Here is a 23,011-nt window from a genome sequence, read left to right on the forward strand (position 1 = left end):
AAGTTGTCGTCTTCATAGCAAAGCCATTGAAATTTGATACATTTCAAATTAGTTGGATTTTTTCTATGTAATAGAGTAAAAAGGGAAGGTTTTTATTCAAATAAGAGTATATCGTCAACCATTCCTTTTATGATATATAGCAACACCTTTGTGACTATTTAAATAGCGGAGAGGTAACTTCTTATTTCAAAATATTTTACACCTATTTCTTTCTTAATATTTATTATGGGAATAAGTTAAACTGGACTTAAATTTAGGTTATTACCAATACCATAATAGCTATAAATGCCTCAGTATTTCAAATGTTGGCTGAGATTTATGTAGCAAATCTGTTGGACTAGAAAAATCAATTTATCCAATGGCTAGTTTATAGTTTTCAATAGAATATTGGTTTTTACCTTTAAAAAAAATGCTTCAGTAGTCTTGGTCAGCACTAAATTACTCATTAGCCTAAATGTAGATATTTTTCCATTGTGTTTTTAGAGAGTGAAAGGGAGAGGGAGAGATAGAAAGCAAGAAACATCGATGTGAGAGAGACACAGCTATCGGTTGCCTCCCACATGCGCCTGACCAGGGCCAGGGACAGCCTGCGAACGAGGTCCACGTCCTTGACCAGAATCGAACCCAGGACCCTTCAGTGTGCAGGCCAACACTGCATTCACTGAGCCAAACTGGCGAGGGTGGTATTGGTATCTTCGATGGGGGGAGGCAGATAGGACCTCGCCAGCTTTTATCCTCCTATTTCCCCAACCCCATATCTCTACCACCAAACTAATTTCATAAAAAGACACTTGCCTGGAATATATAACACGCAAATTAAATGACTGAAAAACTTATACGTCCAAAAACAGTCATAATACTGGTTTGTGATCTATACTTCTTTCTTCTATTAGTCATTTCCTTTCCTAAAATAATGAGAAATGAGTTGACTAAGTATTTCCAGCCATCTAGTGGTAACACAATCATAGTTGAAGAATGAATGTCACAACAGGTTTTTCCCCAAAATCCCTAAAAGGCTGGAACTGCATCTCACTCTTCGTAGCCCAGCATGTAGACAGTGCAGACATATAGTAGATGTCCCACTAATAGTTCTTAAATCACTCTTCCAGTTTTAAACGTGCAAAGGCTTATCATCTTATAGTTTTTCTCTGATTATACCCATCTCTTCCCAGAATGTTCTTGTTTTCTATTAACTAGAGCCGTGATGGCAAACCTATGACACGCGTGTGAGAGGTGACACGTGAACTCATTTTTTTTGGTTGATTTTTCTTTGTTAAATGGCATTTAAATATATAAAATAAATATAAAAAATATAAAGCTTTGTTTTACTATGGTTGCAAAGATCAAAAAGTTTCTATATGTGACACGGCACCAGAGTTAAGTTAGGGTTTTTCAAAATGCTGACACGCTGAGCTCAAAAGGTTCGCCATCACTGAACTAGAGCATAAAGGAACTTTATTTCTGTGTCTGAGGAAGTTGCCAGGTAACATGATAATGGCCTCCCCACCTCACTGCCTTTATTATTCAGCATCAAAGCCAAGAGCCCTGTGACCAATCAGCACAACCTGCCTTGGCTACTCTTTACACTTGCCTTGATCCCAGTTAACGAAACAAACTGTTTCAGTCTTCTTGTTTGGTGTTATGAGTAGACTGATGCCCACTAATGCTTGCAAGATATTGTTCCTGTTATGTGAGATGTGTCTTCAAAGGGATAGAATGGTGAATATTAAAGAACTAGTTGTATTCTGTCATGCAATGGGAATTTGTACTTTACAACACAAGCATATCATGTTTTTTAATTAATGAAAAAATTTTAGTGCTCTAGGTAAAGAATTATAATCAAGTTTTATGAATGTATCTATGATGGGGTATATTATATTATATGCTCCTTTGAAATTTCCTTTGAGTTAGAGGTCTTTGCTTTAATACCACCTTAATGGTTCTTATGACTAAGAAGACAAAGCCTGTGTTTGACTGTGTCATTGCTGCTATCCTGTACTTGGCCGTCCTTTTTGTTGTAAATTAAAATAGATGAAGGCTGTCGAGCCAAGTCAATGAAAGAAGCTAATTTAATGTGATATAATTGATGAACTCGAAATTGTCCCACTTTTCCTTTTGAAACCCACTGAGTAGCTTAAGAGTATTTTGATGTATGCTCTTGTTACGTTGATATTGAGCAATTCATTGCAGTGATAGAGGATCAGGAATTAACTTATTATGGATGTTTCCATATTTGTTGTATATGTGGATGCAAAAACAGAGAAATGGACCCAGCTTAAATATACTACCAGAGTGAACATTATAAAAGATGGAAGAAAGAGAGGGAGGGAGAGAGGGAGGGAGGGAAGGAGGGAAGATATACAGAGATTACTAAGTTAATATTATTTCATTTATTTAAATGTGATGAAGACAAGCTACTCTAAAAGGGGGAAACATTAAGTAAAAATTTTTCAAATAAAATACTGGACTTATGGCACCGTGAATCGTGAGTTTGGGTGCATCTGAACGCCCTTGAAGTAGAATAGAGGCCAGAGCTGACAAGAGCAGAGATGGTGCAGACATCTCAGCATGAGGAGCCGCCTGGCATATGGTGTGCTGATAGAGGTCAGTGGAACCTGAAGGATGCTATCGTCGGTCTTGGTGTCCAGAAGCAATGTTAGAAGGCAAAGAAGAGCAGCTACCCAGAAATGGCCGTTGCCAGCCCTGTGCTGTCCAGTGCTTTTTCCTTTAGGTTATGTCAGAAAGACTTTCGGCAGCACACATCCACAGAACTGTTCTTTCTGCTCCCATGAGCTGTGGACGCTAGCTAACACGGGGGAACAAGAAAAAAAAATTAAGACTTTTTCAGATAAAATTCTCACCCCTTTTACTGTTTGGCAGAAGTGCCAGGGGCTACACTGAGGCTGCTAATCATTGCATCTGGCAGCTGGCTCACAGAAGTTGCCTTGAGATAGAGGAGCTCCTCTTTTAGCATGAGATTAAGCAGTAGCGTTCTCATGTTACACAGACGCAGGAACACTCAGAAAGTGACAACTTACAAAAGTAAAATTTCAGCCGAAAACACAAACATTGCACAGCTGCCCGATGTGAATAGACCTGCAAGTCTAAGCCACAGTCTCGTCTGGACAGTGTCTGCTTTCTTTTGGTTGGTGTTTGCTTGTTAGTATTTTTGTTTTTGTTTGTTTTTAAGTGAGGAATGATGATGGCACTAAATCACGTGGGCAACAAGGAAAGTCCTTTAGAGAAAGGGCCATCGAGTGCCCCTTGCAGGCTGCGGAGTACATCTCACAGGCAGTTGTCAGCTGAAACCTACTGAAAGCTTTGATTCCTCTTTGTGAGAAATGATTATCAGAAGAGAGCCTTCTGTTAAACTCCTAGGTTATCAGGAGTACAAGACAAATTCAGACCCCCAAAACTAAAGGGCCAATAAAATTAAAATGATCATGGAGTAAAATAAATTCTTAAGAAATGGAAGCCTGTTCCCTAGCTATGTTCAAAAACTCGGGTGCATGAGTTCAATACAGCAGGTAAAAGTGTTGCTGATACCAGGGAAGGTCAATATCAAGAGGAATAAGAAGCACTTTGATTGAGTCACATGGGCTGGTAAAGGGCAGAGATAAAAATCGGGGGCAGGGTGTGTCCGCTGCTGTCCCAGCTCTTCCTTGAGCATCTGTTCCTTTGTGCAGTTTGGGTTCTTTAACCACCTCCATGGTTATCTCTTCTCACGATTGGTCAGCTGCACAACCTCTGAATATTTGTGTTTATCATGTTTATAGAGGAAAATCGTATGATGATGTCAGTATATACAGGAAATTGTACACATTTATGACTTAAAAAATAATCTTAGCAAACTGGGAATACAAAGAAATTTCCTTTAACAGACAAAGGGTATCTACGGAAGTCCAACATACAGCAAACATGAAACTCCGTGCTGAAATATGCAAAGCAGGCCTCTTAAAATCATACACAGGCGAGGATGTCCTCTATTCCCACTTTTATTTGAAAGTATACTGGTGCTTCTAGTCAGTGCAATAATTCAAGTAAAGAATTAAAAAATATACAGACCACAAGCAAATAAACAAATCTTCCATTATTTACAGATTATGTAATTCTATAGAAAAGCTAAATGAATACATGGGAAAATTTATAGACGTATTAATAGTTAGCAAGTAACCAATAAACTACACAAAAGAAAATGTCACATTTATATACACAAGGAACAAATAGTAAATATAATATTAGAAATATTTATGGTAGCAACAAATATAGCTTACTTAGGAACAATTTTTACAGATGTACAAAATTTTATGTAGACAATTATAAAGTTATAAAAGTATAAAGTTTTATAAAGCTTAATTGAGAAGCATTAATGAAGATCCAGCCGAATGGAGAGAAATATCTTTAGGATAGGAAGATGCAGTGTAGTAAAGTTATACATCCCACTCAAATTGATATATAGGTTTAATGAAATTCCCATCGCAACAGGTTTTGTATAGATTATAAAATTATTTCAAGATTTGCATAGAAGAGCAAAGTATCCCGAACATCCAAGACACTCTTACCAAAGGCAAGTAAGATTAAATTACTTGCCTTTCAGGATATCAAGCAGTAAGGCTAGAGCAGTGGTCGGCAAACTGTGGCTCGCGAGCCACATGCGGCTTTTTGGCTCCTTGAGTGTGGCTCTTCCACAAAATACCACGTGCAGGCGCACACATACAGTGCGATTGAAACTTCGTGGCCCATGTGCAGAAGTCGGTATCTTGTGGAAGAGCCACACTCAAGGGGCCAAAGAGCCGCAAGTGGCATGCGAGCCGCAGTTTGCCGACCACTGGGCTAGAGTAATTGAGGCAGCACCATATTTCTGACAGGGATAGACAATTAGATCAAGGGAAGAAATATGCTGCCTGTTACTTCTCAGACCTTTCCATTTTGTTGAACTTGCTGAATTTTGTCTTAAGCTTCATTTAAAGTTAAATCTGGCCCTAGCCGGTTTGGCTCAGTGGATAGAGCGTCGGCCTGTGGACTGAAAGGTCCCAGGTTCGATTCCGGTCAAAGGCATGTACCTTGGTTGTAGGCACATCCCCAGTTTGGGGTGTGCAGGAGGCAGCTGATCGATGTTTCTCTCTCATCGATGTTTCTAACTCTCTATCCCTCTCCCTTCCTCTCTGTAAAAAATCAATAAAATATGTATTTAAAGTTAAATCTGTCCTCCACCATCGGTTATTGGTTAGCTCCTTGCTTTAAAATTGTAAATGATATCACATCATATTGGTTAGTGAAATATGCATGAGCTTTAATATTTTTGCCATGCTTTAAGGACAAACCCCCCAAAACTTGTAGAGTAAAATACATTCACTATTTTACTCCTCTAATTTACTTAGTCAGACCACAGGGATTAGACAGAAAAGAAAATGTTTTTTGTTGGTTGGTTGGTTGGTTGTGTGTGTATGTGCCTGTGGGTGCACATTGTCTCTGGTTTCTTTCTGAATAATTTTGGCAACCTTTTCAGGCTTGAGTGTTTTGAGTAGTAGCGCATTGTTTATTGACATGCATGGTCAGATTTAGGGTCAGTCAGTGGAGGGAGAGAGTTCATTTCCCACTGATTTTTATAGCACTTGTATCACTCCAGCCTCAGGTCCTCCCATTTAGCTATTGTATCAGTGTTCTAGGGCTGCTGTGACAAATTGCTCAACTAGCTTACAACACACACAGTCCTACCCTTATAGTTCTGGAAGTCCAAGTCCAAAGTCAGTTTTACAGGAATGAAAGCAAGGTGTCAGGGCACACCCCCTCCAGAGATTCCAGGCCAGAATCCATTGTTCTTGCTTTTCCTGTTCCTTGCATTCCTTGGCTTCTGGCCCCTTCCTCCATCTTCAAAGCCTAGAATGTCGCATCTTGCTATAGTAGTCACACCGCCTTTGCCTTCTGCCTTTGCCTCTTCCTTATTGAAGACACTGTGGCTACATGAGGGTTTATCGGGATAATCCAGGACAATCTCCCCATCAAAACCCCTTTTGCTATATCTATAATAACAAAAGCGTAATTGGCATATCGACTGAACGGCTGAAGCCGGGGCTGTGAGGGCCTAGGCAGTCGGGGCTGCGAAGACCTACTCTTGCATCAATTTCGTGCATCAGGCCTCTAGTTAATAATAATAATAAACTTTCATAGGCTCTAGGGATTAGACCTGGATGTTGGAAGAGGGGCATATTATTCAGCCCCTTACAGAAGTTATCTGACCAAATCACAACATACACCTTCTCTGCTGTATCTCTAATTTATTCCATGAATTAATTTAGCAACAAAAATATCCTTACATTTTTAGACCTACTTTAAAATTCTGACATAGAAATATGAAGTGAAGACTTCTGATTTGTATCACACTGACCACCAGATGGCAAAATTAGTCACTGTATTGTTAATCCTGATCTAAACTAATTTTGCAGCCTAAATAGTTCAGTATGCCAATTTGAAGTCAGTTACAGTGCCATGCAGTTTTAGATCCTTGGACTTCTAGACTTTTATCATTCTAGATCATTTCTGATGGAAATGACTGCACATAATCATATTTTTTAACTTGTCCTCCAAGCTACCTTAATGGCCACTGAGACAGAAAACTACTTTAGCTCTAACCACACAATTAAGCATGTTTCCATTTAACAAAAGATTCTTCAAATGAGATATTCACTGGCTTTTAGAGAAACTGTTTCTAAGGTTCCTAAATATTATTATGAGTTTATATATAAATAATTAGAATTAAGATTTAAAAATGACAACTATTATTTCTTAATTGTTTAATTGACTATTATCTTAACTGTAATTATTTATACAGAATTTCTCCTAGAACTTGCTTCATCCATACTTTTATCTCAGGCAAGTACTAATCCTTGCCACTTTTATCCTGTAGTATCATGTAATATATAATATAAGTAATAGGCACAAATAAGCCAACTTTCTAAAATAACAGAAATTATTACTTTATTCCTCTATAGTTCTTGTTTTCTAAATCATACACTCTTATAGTGACAGTTCAACCAATTCAGAGGCATCAAAATAATCCTATATAATAATATGCAAATTGTCCCCTCGAACGGGAGTTCAAAGAGGAGTTCGACCAGGGGGCGGGGCCGGCTGGCCAACTGCCCGCGGCCCCTCCCTTTGCCTAGCCAGGCTCGATCGCCCCAATGGGCACAGGCTGGGCCAGACCCCACCTGGGCACGAATTTGTGCACTGGGCCTCTAGTAACTAATATTCTCCTTCTTTCTTTGTTATAGAAACTCCTATAGAAAAGTTCGGGAAAATATAAATTTAAAATAATTAAAATTCATGTTCTAAAGATAAAACTTTCTTTTATTTCCTCTCAGACATAATGATATAGGACTAGATGTAGATATAGATAATGTAAATATAGCTATATAATTGGTATCATTTTTTACAGTGATTTTTTATCTTTTGCACTTAAAGCAAATTATTAAATTAATTTTATTGGCTCTCCCCCATTCCATCTCTCTTTATCCTCCAACCCAAAGTAAACATCATTCCAAATTTTATTTTTATCATATATGTAATTTATACATACTATATATGTGTATATAATTCTGATTTTTCATGTAAAGATGTTCTTGACATTTTCTAATGTCATTAAAAACCCTTTGAAAACATAATTTTAATGGTCATGTAATATTTTACCTTTTTGATATTGCAGTATGTTTAACCAATTGTCTCCAATTTTTCACTATTATGAACTATGTACTTTGGCAGGACTTTATAAATCTTGCTTGTATCTCTGATTATTTCATTAATATAGAGTCATAAAGTGGAATTATTAAGTCAGAGGATATGTGCACTTTAAAAAATATTTTTATTTATTTCAGAGAGGAAGGGGGGAGGGAGAGAGGGAGGGAGGGAAGCGGGAGGGAGGAAGGGAGAGCGAGAGAGATATCAATGATAATGAGAGAGAATCATTGATTGGCTGCCTACTGCACACCCCACTCTGGAGATTGTGCCCACAACCCAAGCATGTGCCCTGATCAGGAATCGAACCATGACCTCTGAGTGATATGTGCACTTTTATTTTTTTAATTGATTTCAGAGAGGAAGGGAGAGGGAGAGAGAGAGAGAAACATCAATGATGAGAGAGAATCATTGATTGGCTGCCTCCTGCTTGCCCCACACTGGAGATGGAGCCTGCAACTCAGGCATGTGCCCTGACCAGGAATCGAACTCTGACCTCCTGGCTCATAGGCTGATGCTCAACCACTGAGCCACCACAGCTGAGTGAAATATGCACTTTTCACGTTCTTGATATCTGTTAGCAAATAGCTTCCCAAAAAGGCTAAACCAATTGCCTCTTATTATTACATTACTGAAGTTTGACATTTATTTAATTTTGTGAATTAGTTTAAAATATTCCTTGATATTTTCTTTTTTAAAATTTTATTGTTGATATTTTTACAGATGTCCCCCATTTTCCATGCTTTGCCCGGCTCCACTCCATCCCAGGCCTTCGCCTGTCTATTTATTGTCTGTGTCCATGGGCTATGCATAAACACATATAAGTTCTTTGATTAATCTCTATCTTATGAATCTTTCAAATTATTTAAATTACATATATAATAAAATGGATATAAAGACTATAATTATTCCTCCTACTGTACCAGTAATGGCAAGGGGAAATAAACATTTGGGAAGATATAAAATTTCTAAAGATGGAAGGACTTACAGGATGGAATTATCTATATTATAAAAGACCTGTGGCCCTAATGCCTTAAGGACCAAAGACCAGAGCAGGTGGGCGGGGCTGTGAGCTCAGAGAGGTGCATGCAGGTGGGCGGGGCCATGGGATTTCGTGGGCCGGGCTTCTAGTAGGATGATAACACTCTTTACCTATTAGCCTGGGGTTCTCTAGCCTAGCTTCTTATTTTGAATAGATCAGAGCTGCCAATGCTACAATAAGAAAGACAACGAGAATAAAAGTAGATCCCTTAGAGTTGTTTTGTGACCTTCAGCTGCTCTCTGTGTGCTTTGTGACTTACTGTTCCCTGAGAAAATTGGGGTCTGGCTTCACAAGGTCCTTATGAGGACACAGTCACTTTCAAGCATGATATTCCTGAAGGAATTGTTGGAATAAAAAGTATATCAATAGATAATAATATACACTTGAACATTTATAATTCCTTGCTCTCTTTTTAATACTATTTATTTGAAAGGGTTAAGAGGGTTGTTGTTTTTTATAGTAAGAGGGCATTATTTCCAATGACATTTTACTCCGTGTCCCTCTTCTTTGTTTGCACTAAAGAAAATCTTGCCAGATCTGATATTATTCTCTGAAGGTACGTTTGCATCATTTCCAATTAAATGTTTGAAGTCAGCAGTCTATGGTAAATTATCATAAATGTTATTAGAAGTTCAAGCTGAAATGTTAGCAAGAGAATTGCTAAAGGGTAGCATTTAAACTCTCATTGGCTTTGTGTATTTGCTAATGTCTGTGGTATATGTTACTTAGACTGATGAGTTTACAGTAACTTCTAACTTGAATTAAAATATGGTATTTGGTCTCTCTCTTTTTTGAGTTCAATACAACATTTAAATTCAAGTAACATTTGCTTAGTTAATCACCTCATTTTTTGAAGCAAGTAGTTAATGATTTAGGAAAATAAATTATAATTGTTTACTTAGAGTTCTCAGAAGGGAACCGTGCGTGTGTTTTTGAAAACTGTCACATTTAGTGGATTGAGTAATAATTCATGCTCCATCCTTCACTTTTATTATTGATGGAGAGATGAGCTGGTTGGAATGTAGCAGAGACCAATTAAATTTTTAGGCCCATTTTAATAGTACTTATAAAAATTCATTCCTTTGGCAATAATCTAATTTTTCTTTTTTTAGTTTTGACCCATTTGGCCTTCAAATTGTCCCCAGATATAAGGTGTTTTCTTAGTTACCAATACAGCAGTAGGATTGGTTTGGTATCGTTGATATGTCACACATTTGGATACTTTGCATGGCCAAATACTATATATTGCAGTGGTAAGTGAGCAAAACTTATGTCAAAGAAATAGTTGATGCAACTGTAGTTGTTTTTCAAATTCCGACATTACAGACTTATTCCCGTGTGTTTGAAGAGTAAAAACGTATATCCTGTGGGTACTGTACCTAGAAAGGAATAGGAAGGCAGATGAGATAGTTTGAGAGATTACAGGCAAAAAGGAGGCAAGAAAGCAAAACAATGTGTATAGAGTTTGACAAATAGGAAGGAATAATATACAGGAATGTGTAGATTGAAGGAGAAGTGCTCCATTTAGTCTCATAAAGCAGAATTGTGAAATAAAAGAGTTACTCTGACGCAAATCATTATTTAATGAACATAATATGGTTCATTGGAGTCCTACACATCCTTTAAGGGTCAGCTCTATCTTACAGACTTCTTTAGGCCTTTAGTACCAGTCTAGCCCATGGTCATATTGTCTTTTTCTGAAAGCGTTTGTTTACGCCACTAACTTAACAACTGATCACACATTTTTGCATTTCTGACTTATTTTGTCATTAAAACCTTCTGTTGTAAGTTAACATTCCATGTTTTAAATCTCAATTTCAAGTAGAATGTCCATTGGGAAGACAAGCGCTCTGCCCTATTTCATGCTAGTCTCCACAGCCTTAGCAAAGCACCTTGCATTCTGGAGTGAGTGTAATATACTACACTTTTCACCAAAGGCCGTCACTCACCCTGTGCTAAGAGAAAAAGATAAAATAGCATTGGAAGCATGCAGAGACATGGGTGAAATTGAAAAGCTTTGAAACATGTAGTTCAAGACCAGTTACTTATTTTGGTTATGTGATAGTCCTGAGATGGAGAACTGGTGCAAGATAGTATCAGTATAAGGATCTATTCAATGGAAATTCGAATCAGATTATTGACATTTTAGAGATGGTATTTGGTATTTGTTCTAATGAGTACTGCACTTGATTTGATCCCAAAACATATGAGCTGCAAGTGTGTACTGTTGTCATTGTATGACCTGTGATGAATTATCTTTGTCCCAAGACAGATTACAAAATTGGCATCAAGTCAAGACATAGTAAATGTAGGGGACTAGAATCTGGGTGTATATCTGCTAGAAGCCACATTCCGCTGAAAGCTGAAGATATGATCGATTCTTGACTTGCTTTGCTGTCAGCTTCAACTTTTACAAGGTAGAGAGAATAGTGAGAAAAAACACCACAAAACTACCAACCACGTTGGGGGATGTAGGAATCCTGAGAGTGGGAAAATGGATTATGTCACTTTAGCACACCTAAAAGTAAGGAAAAGGAATAGGGGAGGTAAGTGCATACCCAAGATTTTAGCAAACAGATTCCAAATGTTTACAGAAAAAGCTATGTTTGACGAGTTGGCAACAGATGCTAAAATAAAGTGAGGTATCCTCATTAAACATCCATTCATTTATTCATTTATTAAGTAAAAGCAGGCATGTTAGCAAGTCTAAAGCTACAAGTGAGTTAAGACTTCAAAACTGAACACTCCTTCTTTTTTGTTAGGATAACTTGGCTGATACAGCCAGGCTCTCTTGCAGATATGATATAGTTTGATTTCAGCCAATTGTTTAATAATAGCTAGGGTTGGGTTTTTTTTGAAGTAGAAAAATGGACCAGGGTCATAGTATAGATACTGCTGGTGGTTTCTGAGTCGGGAGGCAATCATTAGCACTCTCTTCTCTGCCTGGATTCTAAACAAATGTGAACCACAATCCACAATTAAATGACTTTGAGTCTACAAACCTAATGAGTTTGCTAATTATGAACTTCAGAACTAGGCAGATTTTGTCACTTGCCAGGATAATGCTCGACTAGGGCATGATTTCCTCTGCAGGAACCTTCCCAGATAAGAAGTAAGAAGTTATGAGATGGCCTGGCGGTGTGGTTGAGCATCGACCTATGAACCAGGAAGTCATGGTTCGATTCCCGTCAAGGGCACATGCCCGGGTTGTGGGCTTGATCCCCAGTAGGGGGTGTGCAGGAAGCAGCCAATCACTGATTCTCTCTCATCATTGATGTTTCTATCTTTCTCTCCCTCTCCCTTCCTCTCTGATATCAATAAAAAATATTTTTAAAAAAAGAAGTTATGAGATGAAGGATCAGAGTAGAATTCACATTACCTGTAGGCAGATTAGCTCTTAAGAGGAAAGATGCAGACCTGAGTGGAACACCCCCCAATTCATCAATAGAATGTCATTCCACCTCCTGAGGTCAACCATGGGAATGGTTATACACTTCGGGGAGTAGATCAGCAGTTTGGCTTATGGCATAAATTCAGGAAAATGTGTACCAGTTGCTAAGTGAAGCAGACAAGATACATAGGAAGAAGCAATCGAGTTCTTGGGAACATTTTTGGACTTTGTGAATGAGTTCAGAAGGCCGTTTATTCTTCATTTGTAAAGAAAGGATCAGCTAAGACTGACATATGCAGGGATCTCTCTCTCTCTCTTTCTTTCTCTCTCTCTCTCTCTCTCTCTCTCTCTCTCTCTCTCTCTCTCTCTCTCTCCAAAGTACTTAAATTAGGATTCAACAACATATGATCTAAAATAGTACTTCAAGGAAAGGTCTAGGGAGGGTATGTTGTGGATGAATTTTTACAGTGGACGCAGGATGATTTCACAGAGTTTGAAAATAAGAGAAATTGTTTCTAGTCTGCATACTAGGGAACTTCTTGGATCTGTTTTCTCTCAGAGTGGATATATGGATAGAGCCTGTGAAAATAAACCCAATGTTTTTAAATCCATATACCTTATCTCTTCTATTTTTTCACATCACTATATGGAGGAAGCCCTGGAATATAAAAAGCAAAAGTCATTCTCTTCGTGGGTTTTAATGTTTAGCCTCGAATTACTAGCAAGTTAGGCAACCCACCATCTTGATTCTTTTCTTTGCCTTCAAGTAGTGTTGACCTGGTCAAGGGAATGGTATAGGGGCTCAACACACATGACAAGGTGGAGCCAGATAACTGTGTTAGTTGGAAGTTCAAAGGATCAAAAAGAATTTTGCATTCAAGGAAAAATAGATTAAAACAGTAACAAAACAAAAAAATAACGACAACAAGAAAACATGAATAATTAAATGTAATGTGAAGTTCTTAATTTGGATTTTAAAAATTTACTCAAAGAAGTGTTAAGTAGAGAATACTTGTTTTTGATCTGAGTTCATGTGAAAAGGTCTGGAATTGTTGATTGAGTGGTTCTAAAGATGAAACAAAAAATGTTTTAAACGCATGTTAATTTAGAAATAATTCTACCAACTTCTATATTAGTCAGATCTCATCTAGAATATTGTGTGAATTTTACATTTTAAGAAATAATGCTGAAAACCATGTTACATGAGAAACAGTTTTATTCTACTTAAGAGACTATGAGTAAGCTCCCAGGACCTAGAGGACAGGACTGTATTTCTTATCTCTTAAATGTCACTGTTTGGTCTTGTTCTCAGAACATTTACATAAATAATGAATGAACCTTGTAAGATACTAGAATTGTTTCATTTGAAGACATGAGAAAAGTTTCAAATATATAATATGTACTTAAAGAAATTTTAGTAAATGAGATTATAAGGATTCCATTTAACTTTAATGGTCCCAAAAGAGACCAAGAATATAAGTTTTCATTCAGTATATTGAAATTTTGAACAGTGTTATAAGTCTTTGGGAGGAAATATGGCCTTGCTAAAAAGTAGTTATTTTGATATATGCATCCCAGGGTGCTAGATGGCCTTCTGTCAGAAAAGGCATAGCACATTTGACCCTCCTTTAATGGGATTATTGAACTAAGTAACCTCTAGGGTTCCTTCCAGCGTTGAGAATGAGTTATTCCAATGAGTCTGTTATGACCATTGATTTTCTTACATTCTGATTTTTGTGTTATAACACACCGTTACAAGCATATGGGGAAGCCTGTTTATATCAGTCATGAGTAATCTATGCTACTTTTAAACTGTCCTTCAGATTTAAAATGTTAAAAGGATTGAAATTCAATTTTAAAAATATGTATTAGTATATCTTCTTTTGCAAAAGATTGAAAAAATAACAGTGCATATTAATCTATTACACTGATTAGTCAATGGATGTCATAAGTACTTTCCAAATAGAGACTTTAAAAAAATTATAATTAGCAGATGTCTTGTTTCACAAAGAAACATTTTACAAAAGAACCATTTTTCAGTTTTTCAACAGAGAACTGAAAATGACTCCATTAGCTAATAGCAAAATAATCACATTTCCCTTAAAGAAATATTTTTAAAATATTGATTAAGATGAAAATGCAGGTTTTTGAGTTATTTATGTCTCCAGGAAGACTTAAGTACCTCTTGAAGAACTTTCAAATTACTGTCACAAACTACGTAAATGTTCAGCACGAACTCCTTATACACTAAATGAAAAAGCTAAACGGATTAGGTTGCATTTAGAATTTAACCTAAAAGCTAGCATGCTGGGGTTCAGAATTGAATCTTGAACTTTGTATGGATTCCCAGAATCAGGGAAGAAAAAAAATATCTTTCCTTAGTGAATTACTTCTTAAGGAGTGAAGGAGAAACTATGGAAGAATTGATCTCAGTTTTGTTGTAACAGGAACCTCCAGTCATAAATTTCTGATGCACAGTTGGGGTCGATGTGTCATTTCTATTGTAATCAGCTGCTTTTATATTTCCACTCATCAAGGTTGACTTGATTATATTGTGTACCTCTTGGATATCAAAGACATTAATTTGCTTTTCCTGAGAGGAGGATATGTGTTGCTCTTACAACTTAGACCTCAATCTTGGGAAAGTAATATACACCACAATAGGACAGTGAGGGTATTCTATATGGGGAATGTTTTTTTTTCAAGTGCAAGTTTCAAAATTTGAAATTATCGAGCTTTCCATTTTGCTCTTTGAGGAGTAATATATATTAAGCATCCATTCTGGGGATGTAGCTTTTAAATGACCTTTTCAGTACTCATCTTTTTGCTCATTTTGATTTGCTCAGATAAATTACAACCACCTGGCCTTTTGTATTAAAGAAGGTTACATACAAAATTGACCTTTTGATACTTATTGGGAGAGCTAGGTTCATTGTATTGAATTTAACTGCTGTTGCTATTTTCTGGGTTAGGCCTTAAAATAACTGTATTTGGATAGTAATGCCTATTGCTTTAGCTTTTTTGTTCCAAGCTACTTCTCACATAGGAATGGACTCTCTGAACAATACAAAGAGAAATTATGTTTTTTTAAAAAATAATGAAACACATTCATTTGGATCCTTTGGGGCTTGATGATTTTTATATGTTATTTCTATTTATCTTAGTCTTTTAAAAATATATTTATTGATTTTTGAAGCGAGAGAAAGGGAGCGGGATAGAGAGATAGAAACATTGGAGAGAGAGAGAGAGAAAAACATCATTGATCGGCTGCATTCTGCACGCTCCCCTCTGGGGACCAATCCCATAACCTCAGGCATGTGTCCCAACAGGGAATCGAACAGGTGACCTCCTGGTTCCTGGATCGACTCTCAAATGCTGAGCCACACTGGCCAGCCAATTTCTCTTAACCTTGATGAAACCAAAGTATCTTTTGACAATTCTTCTCCTTGCCACCTTGCTTAATAAGACTCAGCCTTTTCTATGTTTCTTGAAAACTTGAAGCTCAGACTTGCCTCAGGAACTTAGCATCTGCTGACCCCTCTGCCTGAAATATTCTTTCCCGGCTTCCTTTGTTTCATTTACCCAGCATTCCGCTGTCCCCGGTTGTTTCTGGCCTTTGTGTAGTTCAGTGGGCCGTGTGACTATTTCTGAGAAGTGATATATGTCGCTTCTGGACTGAGGCATGGAGAAGTCCATACAGGATTCACTAGTCTCTTTTCTTCATTCACATTCAAGCAGTTCTTGGGTTGAGATGGCAGAGCCTCAAGATCGAAGCAGTCTGTATTGCTGAGTTGCCAGACGGGAGTTACCTGGACCTAGAGAAGATTTTCTATGAGCAAGAAATACACTTTTCTATGTTAAATTTCTGAGTGGGGGATGCATGCCTATGCTGACTGAGCGTCCAAGGAATCAGGTCAACTGTCATTTCCTCAGAGGTCTGTGATCACTGCAAAGCACTTCCTCCCTCTACTGCCTCCCTGTCCTCCGTCAATTTCATGTCTCCTATAGCGATTTTTTCTGTAAAATTTTTATTAGTTTATATAAGAATAGGTTGGACAAATAAGACATCTATGTACTATTAATTATGGTTTTTTAGGGCTCAGAGTAATCTTTAAAATTGGCAATAAGCATTTAATATTTTGGCTTTTCATTTTAATTTCAGTAAGTGCAAAACAATCAAAATGAAATGCCGTCCTGCAATGGTCTATTGTATTTCCTATTGCTCACCAGAAAGAATGGTCTTGTATCAAGCAATCGCTGAGTTTTTGGCTCTTCTAGATGAAGCCATTCTGTATGATTTCTTTCATCCGGAAGTGAGATCATCTTTGGCAAAGTCTAAATCAGTGATGCCATCTATGTCAACAAAGAAAGGATTCCAAATCCAAATTTTAATTTCAAAATTGCCTGAAGTAACCTTCCAAAATTCTGCAATATCTTTACATACCTTCAGGTTTGCCCACTAAGAAATAGATAATAAGGCTTTCAAATCTAGGCTACATAAATACAAGCATACCTCAAAGATATTGTGGGTTTGGTTCCAGTCCACCACAATAAAATGAGTAACACAATTTTTCAGTGTGTATAAAAGTTGCTGTACACTGTGAAGTGTGTAATAGCATTATGTCTAAAAAAAATTTATTCCTAAAAATTCGAACCATCATTTGAGCCTTCAGTGAGTCATTGTCTTTTGCTGTTGGAGGCTATTGCCTTGATATTGATGGCTGATCTGGGTTGTGATTGCTGAAGGTTGGGGTGGCTGTGGCAATTTCTTAAAGTAAGACAACAATGATGTTTACCATATTGAACAATGCTTTTGTAGCATGAGATGCTGTTTGATAGCATTTTATCCACAGTAAAACATTTTTTAAAAATTGGAGTTAATCCTCTTAAAACATGCCACTGCTTTATCAACTATAAGGTTATGTAATATTCTAAATTCTTTGTTGTCATTTCAGCAATGTTCCCAGTATCTTCACCAGGAGTATATTCCATCTCATGAAATCACTTTCTTACTCAACTTTTCATCTGTTAAGGTTCCAATGTGAGATTGGAGCAATTCAGTCACATGCTCAGGCTCCAATTCTAACTTTCGTTCTCTTGCTGTTTCCACCACAGCTGCAATTACTTTCTCCACTGAAGTTTTGAGCCCCTCAACGTCATCCATAACAGTTCTTCCAAACTCCTGTTAAAGTTGCTAGTTTGACCTCTTCCCATGAATCGCAAATGTCCTAAATGGCATCTAGAACAGCGAATCCATGCCAGATTGTTTTCAATTCACTTTGCCCAGATCTGTCAGCGCACTCACTGTATGGCCTCTGGAGCCTTATGAAATGCAGCCTGGAAAAGAGTAATTGAAGTAACCTAAGCAAAATGCTATGACAAGCCACTCCCATAGGGTACTAGCGTCATTATCTGTAAAAACCAATTCAGGCTAGAAGCCTAGAAGCCAAAGATTCCCAGTATTCTAAGTAAGAGTTTGAGGACTGTCCCTTGCAGATATAGTTATAGAAAATGATAGAATTTCACACTAAATATATTGCAACTTCTCTTTACTTCCTCCAAAAGAACAAAATTGATTGTTTATTTATATTACTCTGTAAATGTATTTGTGTTAGTAAGAGAAATACTCTTTTTTATTAAATGCTGCTTAATTTCTAATTCAAACACGTGTTCATTTTATGATGTAAACTCAAGAGTAACAATAAATCATTTTGATTGCTCCTTTTATACCTTTCCAAAAACTTAGGAATATAATTTTTATTAAAAACATGAATGTAACCCTGGCTGGTTTGGTTCAATGAATAGAGTATCAGCCTGTTGACTGAAGGGTCCAGGTTTGATTCTGGTCAAGGGCACTGACATGCCCAGGTTGCGGGCTCAATCCCCAGCAGCGGGCGTGCAGGAGGCAGCCAATCAATGATTCTCTCTCATTATTGATGTTTTCCTCTCTCTCTCTTCCTCTCCCTTCCTCTCTGAAATCAATAAAAATATTTTTTTTAAAAAAGAATATATTATGATGACTTTATGCTGATATTTTTTTATAATCTCAGTATTGCAATAAGGTAGATGAGGAGCAATATGAAACTTGACGTTGATTTGAGATAAAGGTCCACAAAATTGTCCCATTCTAAAAAAATCAATATCCACTTACTTTGGAGGATAAGACATAAATTCTAAAATAATAAAGGACATATCATAGTTTTAAAGGCTAATTCATAATTGAAATTAGTTTTTTCGTAACTTGTCTTCACTCACATTCACATGATACAGAGTTTTATATTTTAATCCACTCATTCATTGTTCATTTATCAGATACTGTTGACTGCCAACTATGTGCTGTAGGGAATAAAAACCAAATAAACATAGATATGTGCATTAAAACTTCAGAGAAGCATGAAGATATAAAGAGATGGTATCACACTAATCTAATAAATAATTCATAAGAGCCATGATCACTTCAAGCTTGGGGTGGAGTGAAGGACTTTTGGAAGTGGGAGAAGGATGAATAGAACCTAAACATAGCAAGAAGGAGATATGAAGGCAATTGGGGACAGAGTTAATTACTATTTTGTTGTGTGTGTTTTTTATGGATTATTATCCTAAAATCTATTAGGGAGTTGTTTGTATGGCTTTAGGGTGGTTGAAAATTTGGCTAGTATGAAATTTGGAGAATGCTGCAATAATTGAAGTAGTAATATTGAGTAGAAGAATTATATATGTATATACTTGATAGAATTAATATTCTTGGTTGCCATATTGAAGCATCGATTTTTATTTTATTTTTAATTTCAGAATTTGTAAGAGGTTTGAATAGTAAAACAGTTATAGACAACAAACATGTTACTAAGAACATCTCTTTAATTTTTAATTTTTCTTCACAACAATGTTTATGGCAGCATGATTATTATCTATTGTATTATGATCAATTTGTTCTTCTGGCTTTATTTGTCTGTTGAATAATTGGCAATAGCAGATTAGTTATAAAACAGATCATCTGTTATATGGCTTATATGGATGTAGAAAATGTTAGGCTTCATTTTATATAAAATCATAATCACAAAATAAATTATTTTTTAAAGTTCTTTAAAAAGTACTCTATATTCTTCTAATGTTTAGGTTGAGTTTTTATCATTCTTAGTTGCAATTGGCAGAAAGCAGTTCCAAATCTAAATTTATTTTACCACAATCATGACATTTTCCAACTGTCACATGAATTTGCAACATTTGTTAAAAGGGAGACCAGTAGGGCTAAATGTGTCACTAGTGCTGGAGGAAACGGGCCTGTGGTAATTAGTGTGCCATCATGAAAGACCAAATTAGTGCTTGAAATTTGACATAATAATTGTACCAATGAATAGTCATAGAGTGCTCACAGTGTGCCAGCCTATGCTGAGCAGACCGATTGCATTATCTCATTAGTCCCAACCTTATATTATTATTCCCTTTTTATCCAGAGGAAATAAGCATGAAAAAGACCTAAAAGCTCATTTGGTTATGGTCCATTAGGTAGTGGGTGGAGAAACTGGGACTCAAAACAACCCTCTGAGTTATAGGAGTAGGTATAGGCAATGTTAATGTCCCCACTTCACAGATGGGGAAAATTGAGGCTTCGAGAGGTCTCAATAATTCAATTAAGCTGAAATAGTTAACAAGTATACAAACTGGTATTCAGGTCTTTCTGAATAAAGTGCAGCTATATCACCTGTCAGTATTTATATTAAATTTGGACAAAATTTTAAGTTATAAGCCAGCTGTTTATCTTTTCTTTTTTTGACATAGAGGGGACAAAAGTCAGGAAGTAATGCATACAGATATTAAGTGGCAAAAGGGGGGACAATTGTTAAGGATACTGAGGGCCAGTTATTCGTAGCAGATAATATTGTCATCCCATTATATTATTTTAGGCCATCACCTCAAAGATTCCCAGTCAGAACATTTACATTAATTTCTCAAAGTCAGAAATTCAGTATGCTGTCTAGAGTCCTTGAACCAGCCCTCTCCTGAGTACCTTGGAGTAAATTCATCCAGTTAATTCCTTATTTGTGTCCTTCACTGTATATCACCTTCTGCCCTAATTAATTTTATCTTAGTGTGTGTTGTTTACAAACTATAGGGTTAGGTACTGGGCAAGAAAATTGTTTTTTTTTCCTTCTTTGTAAAGAGTACTATGCTAGGCATTCAGTTCTTAAAAAAAAATAATTGAAATGCAAAGCTCAGAAGACAAACTGGAATTTTAAAAAATAATTTTGTATTCTAATAAATAAAAAGATGAACAATAACTATGACTGTCACTGATTTTTCTTTATTATAAATGTTAGGGTACCAATAATATATTATATTTCAGAAACTATTTTTTGTCAGAGATAGTAAATTTGGAATATTTATAGATTTATATTACAGTTTGTGGTATTGACTATTCATTAATTATATTTTGTAGACCTTTAAAGTATAGGATAAAGGTAAAATGAGGAAACAGAAACTTCATTTGTTAACTGAGGACAACTAGTATTAATAAAGAAACTTTTTAATACAAATGTTAGAAAATTGTTTTCAAACCTAAATTATAATTTACAATTTTCTCAAAGCTATTTGCATTTTACTATAGGAAAGTTACTTTGTATAGTGTGTGTGCGTGCATTTGTGTTTTTACCAGAGCCAGAGAGCATGGTGTTTTCTATAGTTGGTATCCCTTGTCATCCTATATAATAAAAGCCTAATATGCAAATTGTCCTTTCGACCTGGAGCTAGACCAGGAGTTCGACCAGGGGGCCGTGGTGACAAGCAGCCCGGGGGAAGGGAAGCCCCAGCCAGCAACCACTAGGGACCCGGCCCGTGCACGGCCTCTAGTTTGAAATAACATTACATTGGCATTCTGCGTAGACATTATTCAGATCAGTTGGCCTCTCCCATTGAGAAAGGCACAAATAAGACTCTACTTGCTAGCAGCTGTATTTTAAATAAATTTTGAGTTTATATTAAAGCTAATAATTCGGTGATTTAGATCACATTTATGTTTACTTTAAATGTTTTAGTACATCTTCCTTACTTCCTTTTTAAAGAAAAACCATTACTCCATAATAGCTGTATTATTTTTATCCCATATTGGCACGTGGATGGTCTCTTTTTAATAATAACAAAGCAAAGCCTTAAGTTCTGTTTTAGCTGCACATTTCATGAACAGCATCACTGCTGTGCCACAAGTGTTAGAACAAAATCTTAGATAATGAACTGCCATCAGGCATTGCCTGGCATCCCTTCATCATCTAAAAGGGAATTTTATGAATGATGCATTTCAGTACTCTATACATGTACATTCTCAGACCAGTTAGCATTCTAAGTTAATGCCAGGGAACTTAAAGAATCTCAGTGAATAACGAAGCCCTTCATTGTGGTCAAGGGTTTCGCCTTTCTTCAGTGACATCGTTTTCTTCTCATTTGAAAGGGTATTTAATTGCATTGCTCATCCACTTTTAATATGTAATAATAGTTGTCTTAGCTGTATAGAATGAGAAGGGCACAATTTGCAAAATCTAGTGCCGGTCATCAATTTTTTCTTATCATGACTTAATGAATATTATAATTTCAAGGAGAGGCAGAAATATAAAGTTGCCTGGACATTGGTTGGGACTTGCTCGTTTATTGGTGTTAGCTTGGCCAAAGCCCAGAACAGGCAAATGGGGAAGAAACAAATATCTGGGGGTGGAGCGCTGGCACAGAATTGTTGCGACACACTGCTCACTCCTCACTTCAAACCGTGAACATGGAGGCTTTGAATAATGTTCTAAATGGTTCCATAGCAATGGATAGGGGACCTTGATGACTTACCAGGCTTAGTCTTGGAAGGCATACGTTCCTTTCATCTCTATTAACGCATTCTGACAACTTTTCATTAACTTTCCTTAAACATTTTTACTGTTGTTTGCTTTCAGCTAAGACAAAAGCATGAGTTAGAGCGGGAGAAACTTGGCATGGCCATTATCATAATAGCACTTCTCACTTAAGCAACATCTCTTACTGGAAGTTTTCAAAATGCTTTGAGCACATTTCATTAGGCCTGCTGGATGGAGGTCAGGGAGAAGTTCATTGCAGGCCATTCATTGTAGGTCATTCACTTAAAGCCTCTATGGCATGTACTGGTAATCCAGGCCATGGAGAAAAAACAATGTTCATGTTGAGTGATGTAGATATGAATATGTGCACTAGCTGATTTTTAAATTTTGACTGTCATTTGTTAAAAATAGAACAAGATATTGTTGAATGTAATGTGTGTAAACCTATGTTAAAACAAATCATTTTTAACTCTCGCCAGCAACTGCTTCGAGAACGACAGCAGATGGCCAGCCGTCCCTTTGCCTCTGTGGACGTAGCACTGGAAGTAGGAGCCGAACAAGCAGACTTTCTGCGAGGGCCATTAGAGGTAGGAACAGTGGTGCTGAAAGGGGGCCGCTGTGATTTGCATATTTATATCTCTTCTCTAATCTGCATCTGCTCCTGAAGCCAAACGGAGTCTGATTATCTAGAGTTGACAAGATTCCGCTACATATATTATGCCATTTTCAAGGCACATGGTTTTAATAGTATGACATGAGCCGTAACAAAAGCCACTGGAGAATCTATTAGCCTAGGCTCACCTGACAGCCTTTTCCCAACAGATAGGAGCCAAAGGAATTTAAAATATATATATGATGGAAGAAACAAAGTGACTATATTTAGTCCTTGGATACCCAGTGCTCCTTAATTAATGATTCACTTCTATATTAACAAAGTTGACTCTAAAAGGTGGGTGGAGATGGTTGCATTTTAATTGTATAGTTTCACTTTTGAATGTTGAGAATTGTAGAATA

At 36.8% G+C, this 23,011-nt stretch overlaps 1 protein-coding gene across 3 annotated transcripts in view; it reads left to right on the forward strand.

The window, feature by feature from the left end:
• ATRNL1 (attractin like 1) overlaps positions 1–23,011 on the forward strand; it is a 464,000-nt gene that overhangs the window by 261,341 nt on the left and 179,648 nt on the right. For all 3 annotated transcript variants that reach the window (XM_059661523.1, XM_059661521.1, XM_059661522.1), the window contains one exon: positions 22,477–22,584. In XM_059661523.1, coding sequence (XP_059517506.1) covers positions 22,477–22,584 — 108 coding nt within the window. The remainder of the gene's footprint in view (positions 1–22,476; positions 22,585–23,011) is intronic.

Source organism: Myotis daubentonii, chromosome 13 (genome assembly GCF_963259705.1).
Source record: "Myotis daubentonii chromosome 13, mMyoDau2.1, whole genome shotgun sequence".
Lineage (NCBI taxonomy): Eukaryota > Metazoa > Chordata > Mammalia > Chiroptera > Vespertilionidae > Myotis > Myotis daubentonii.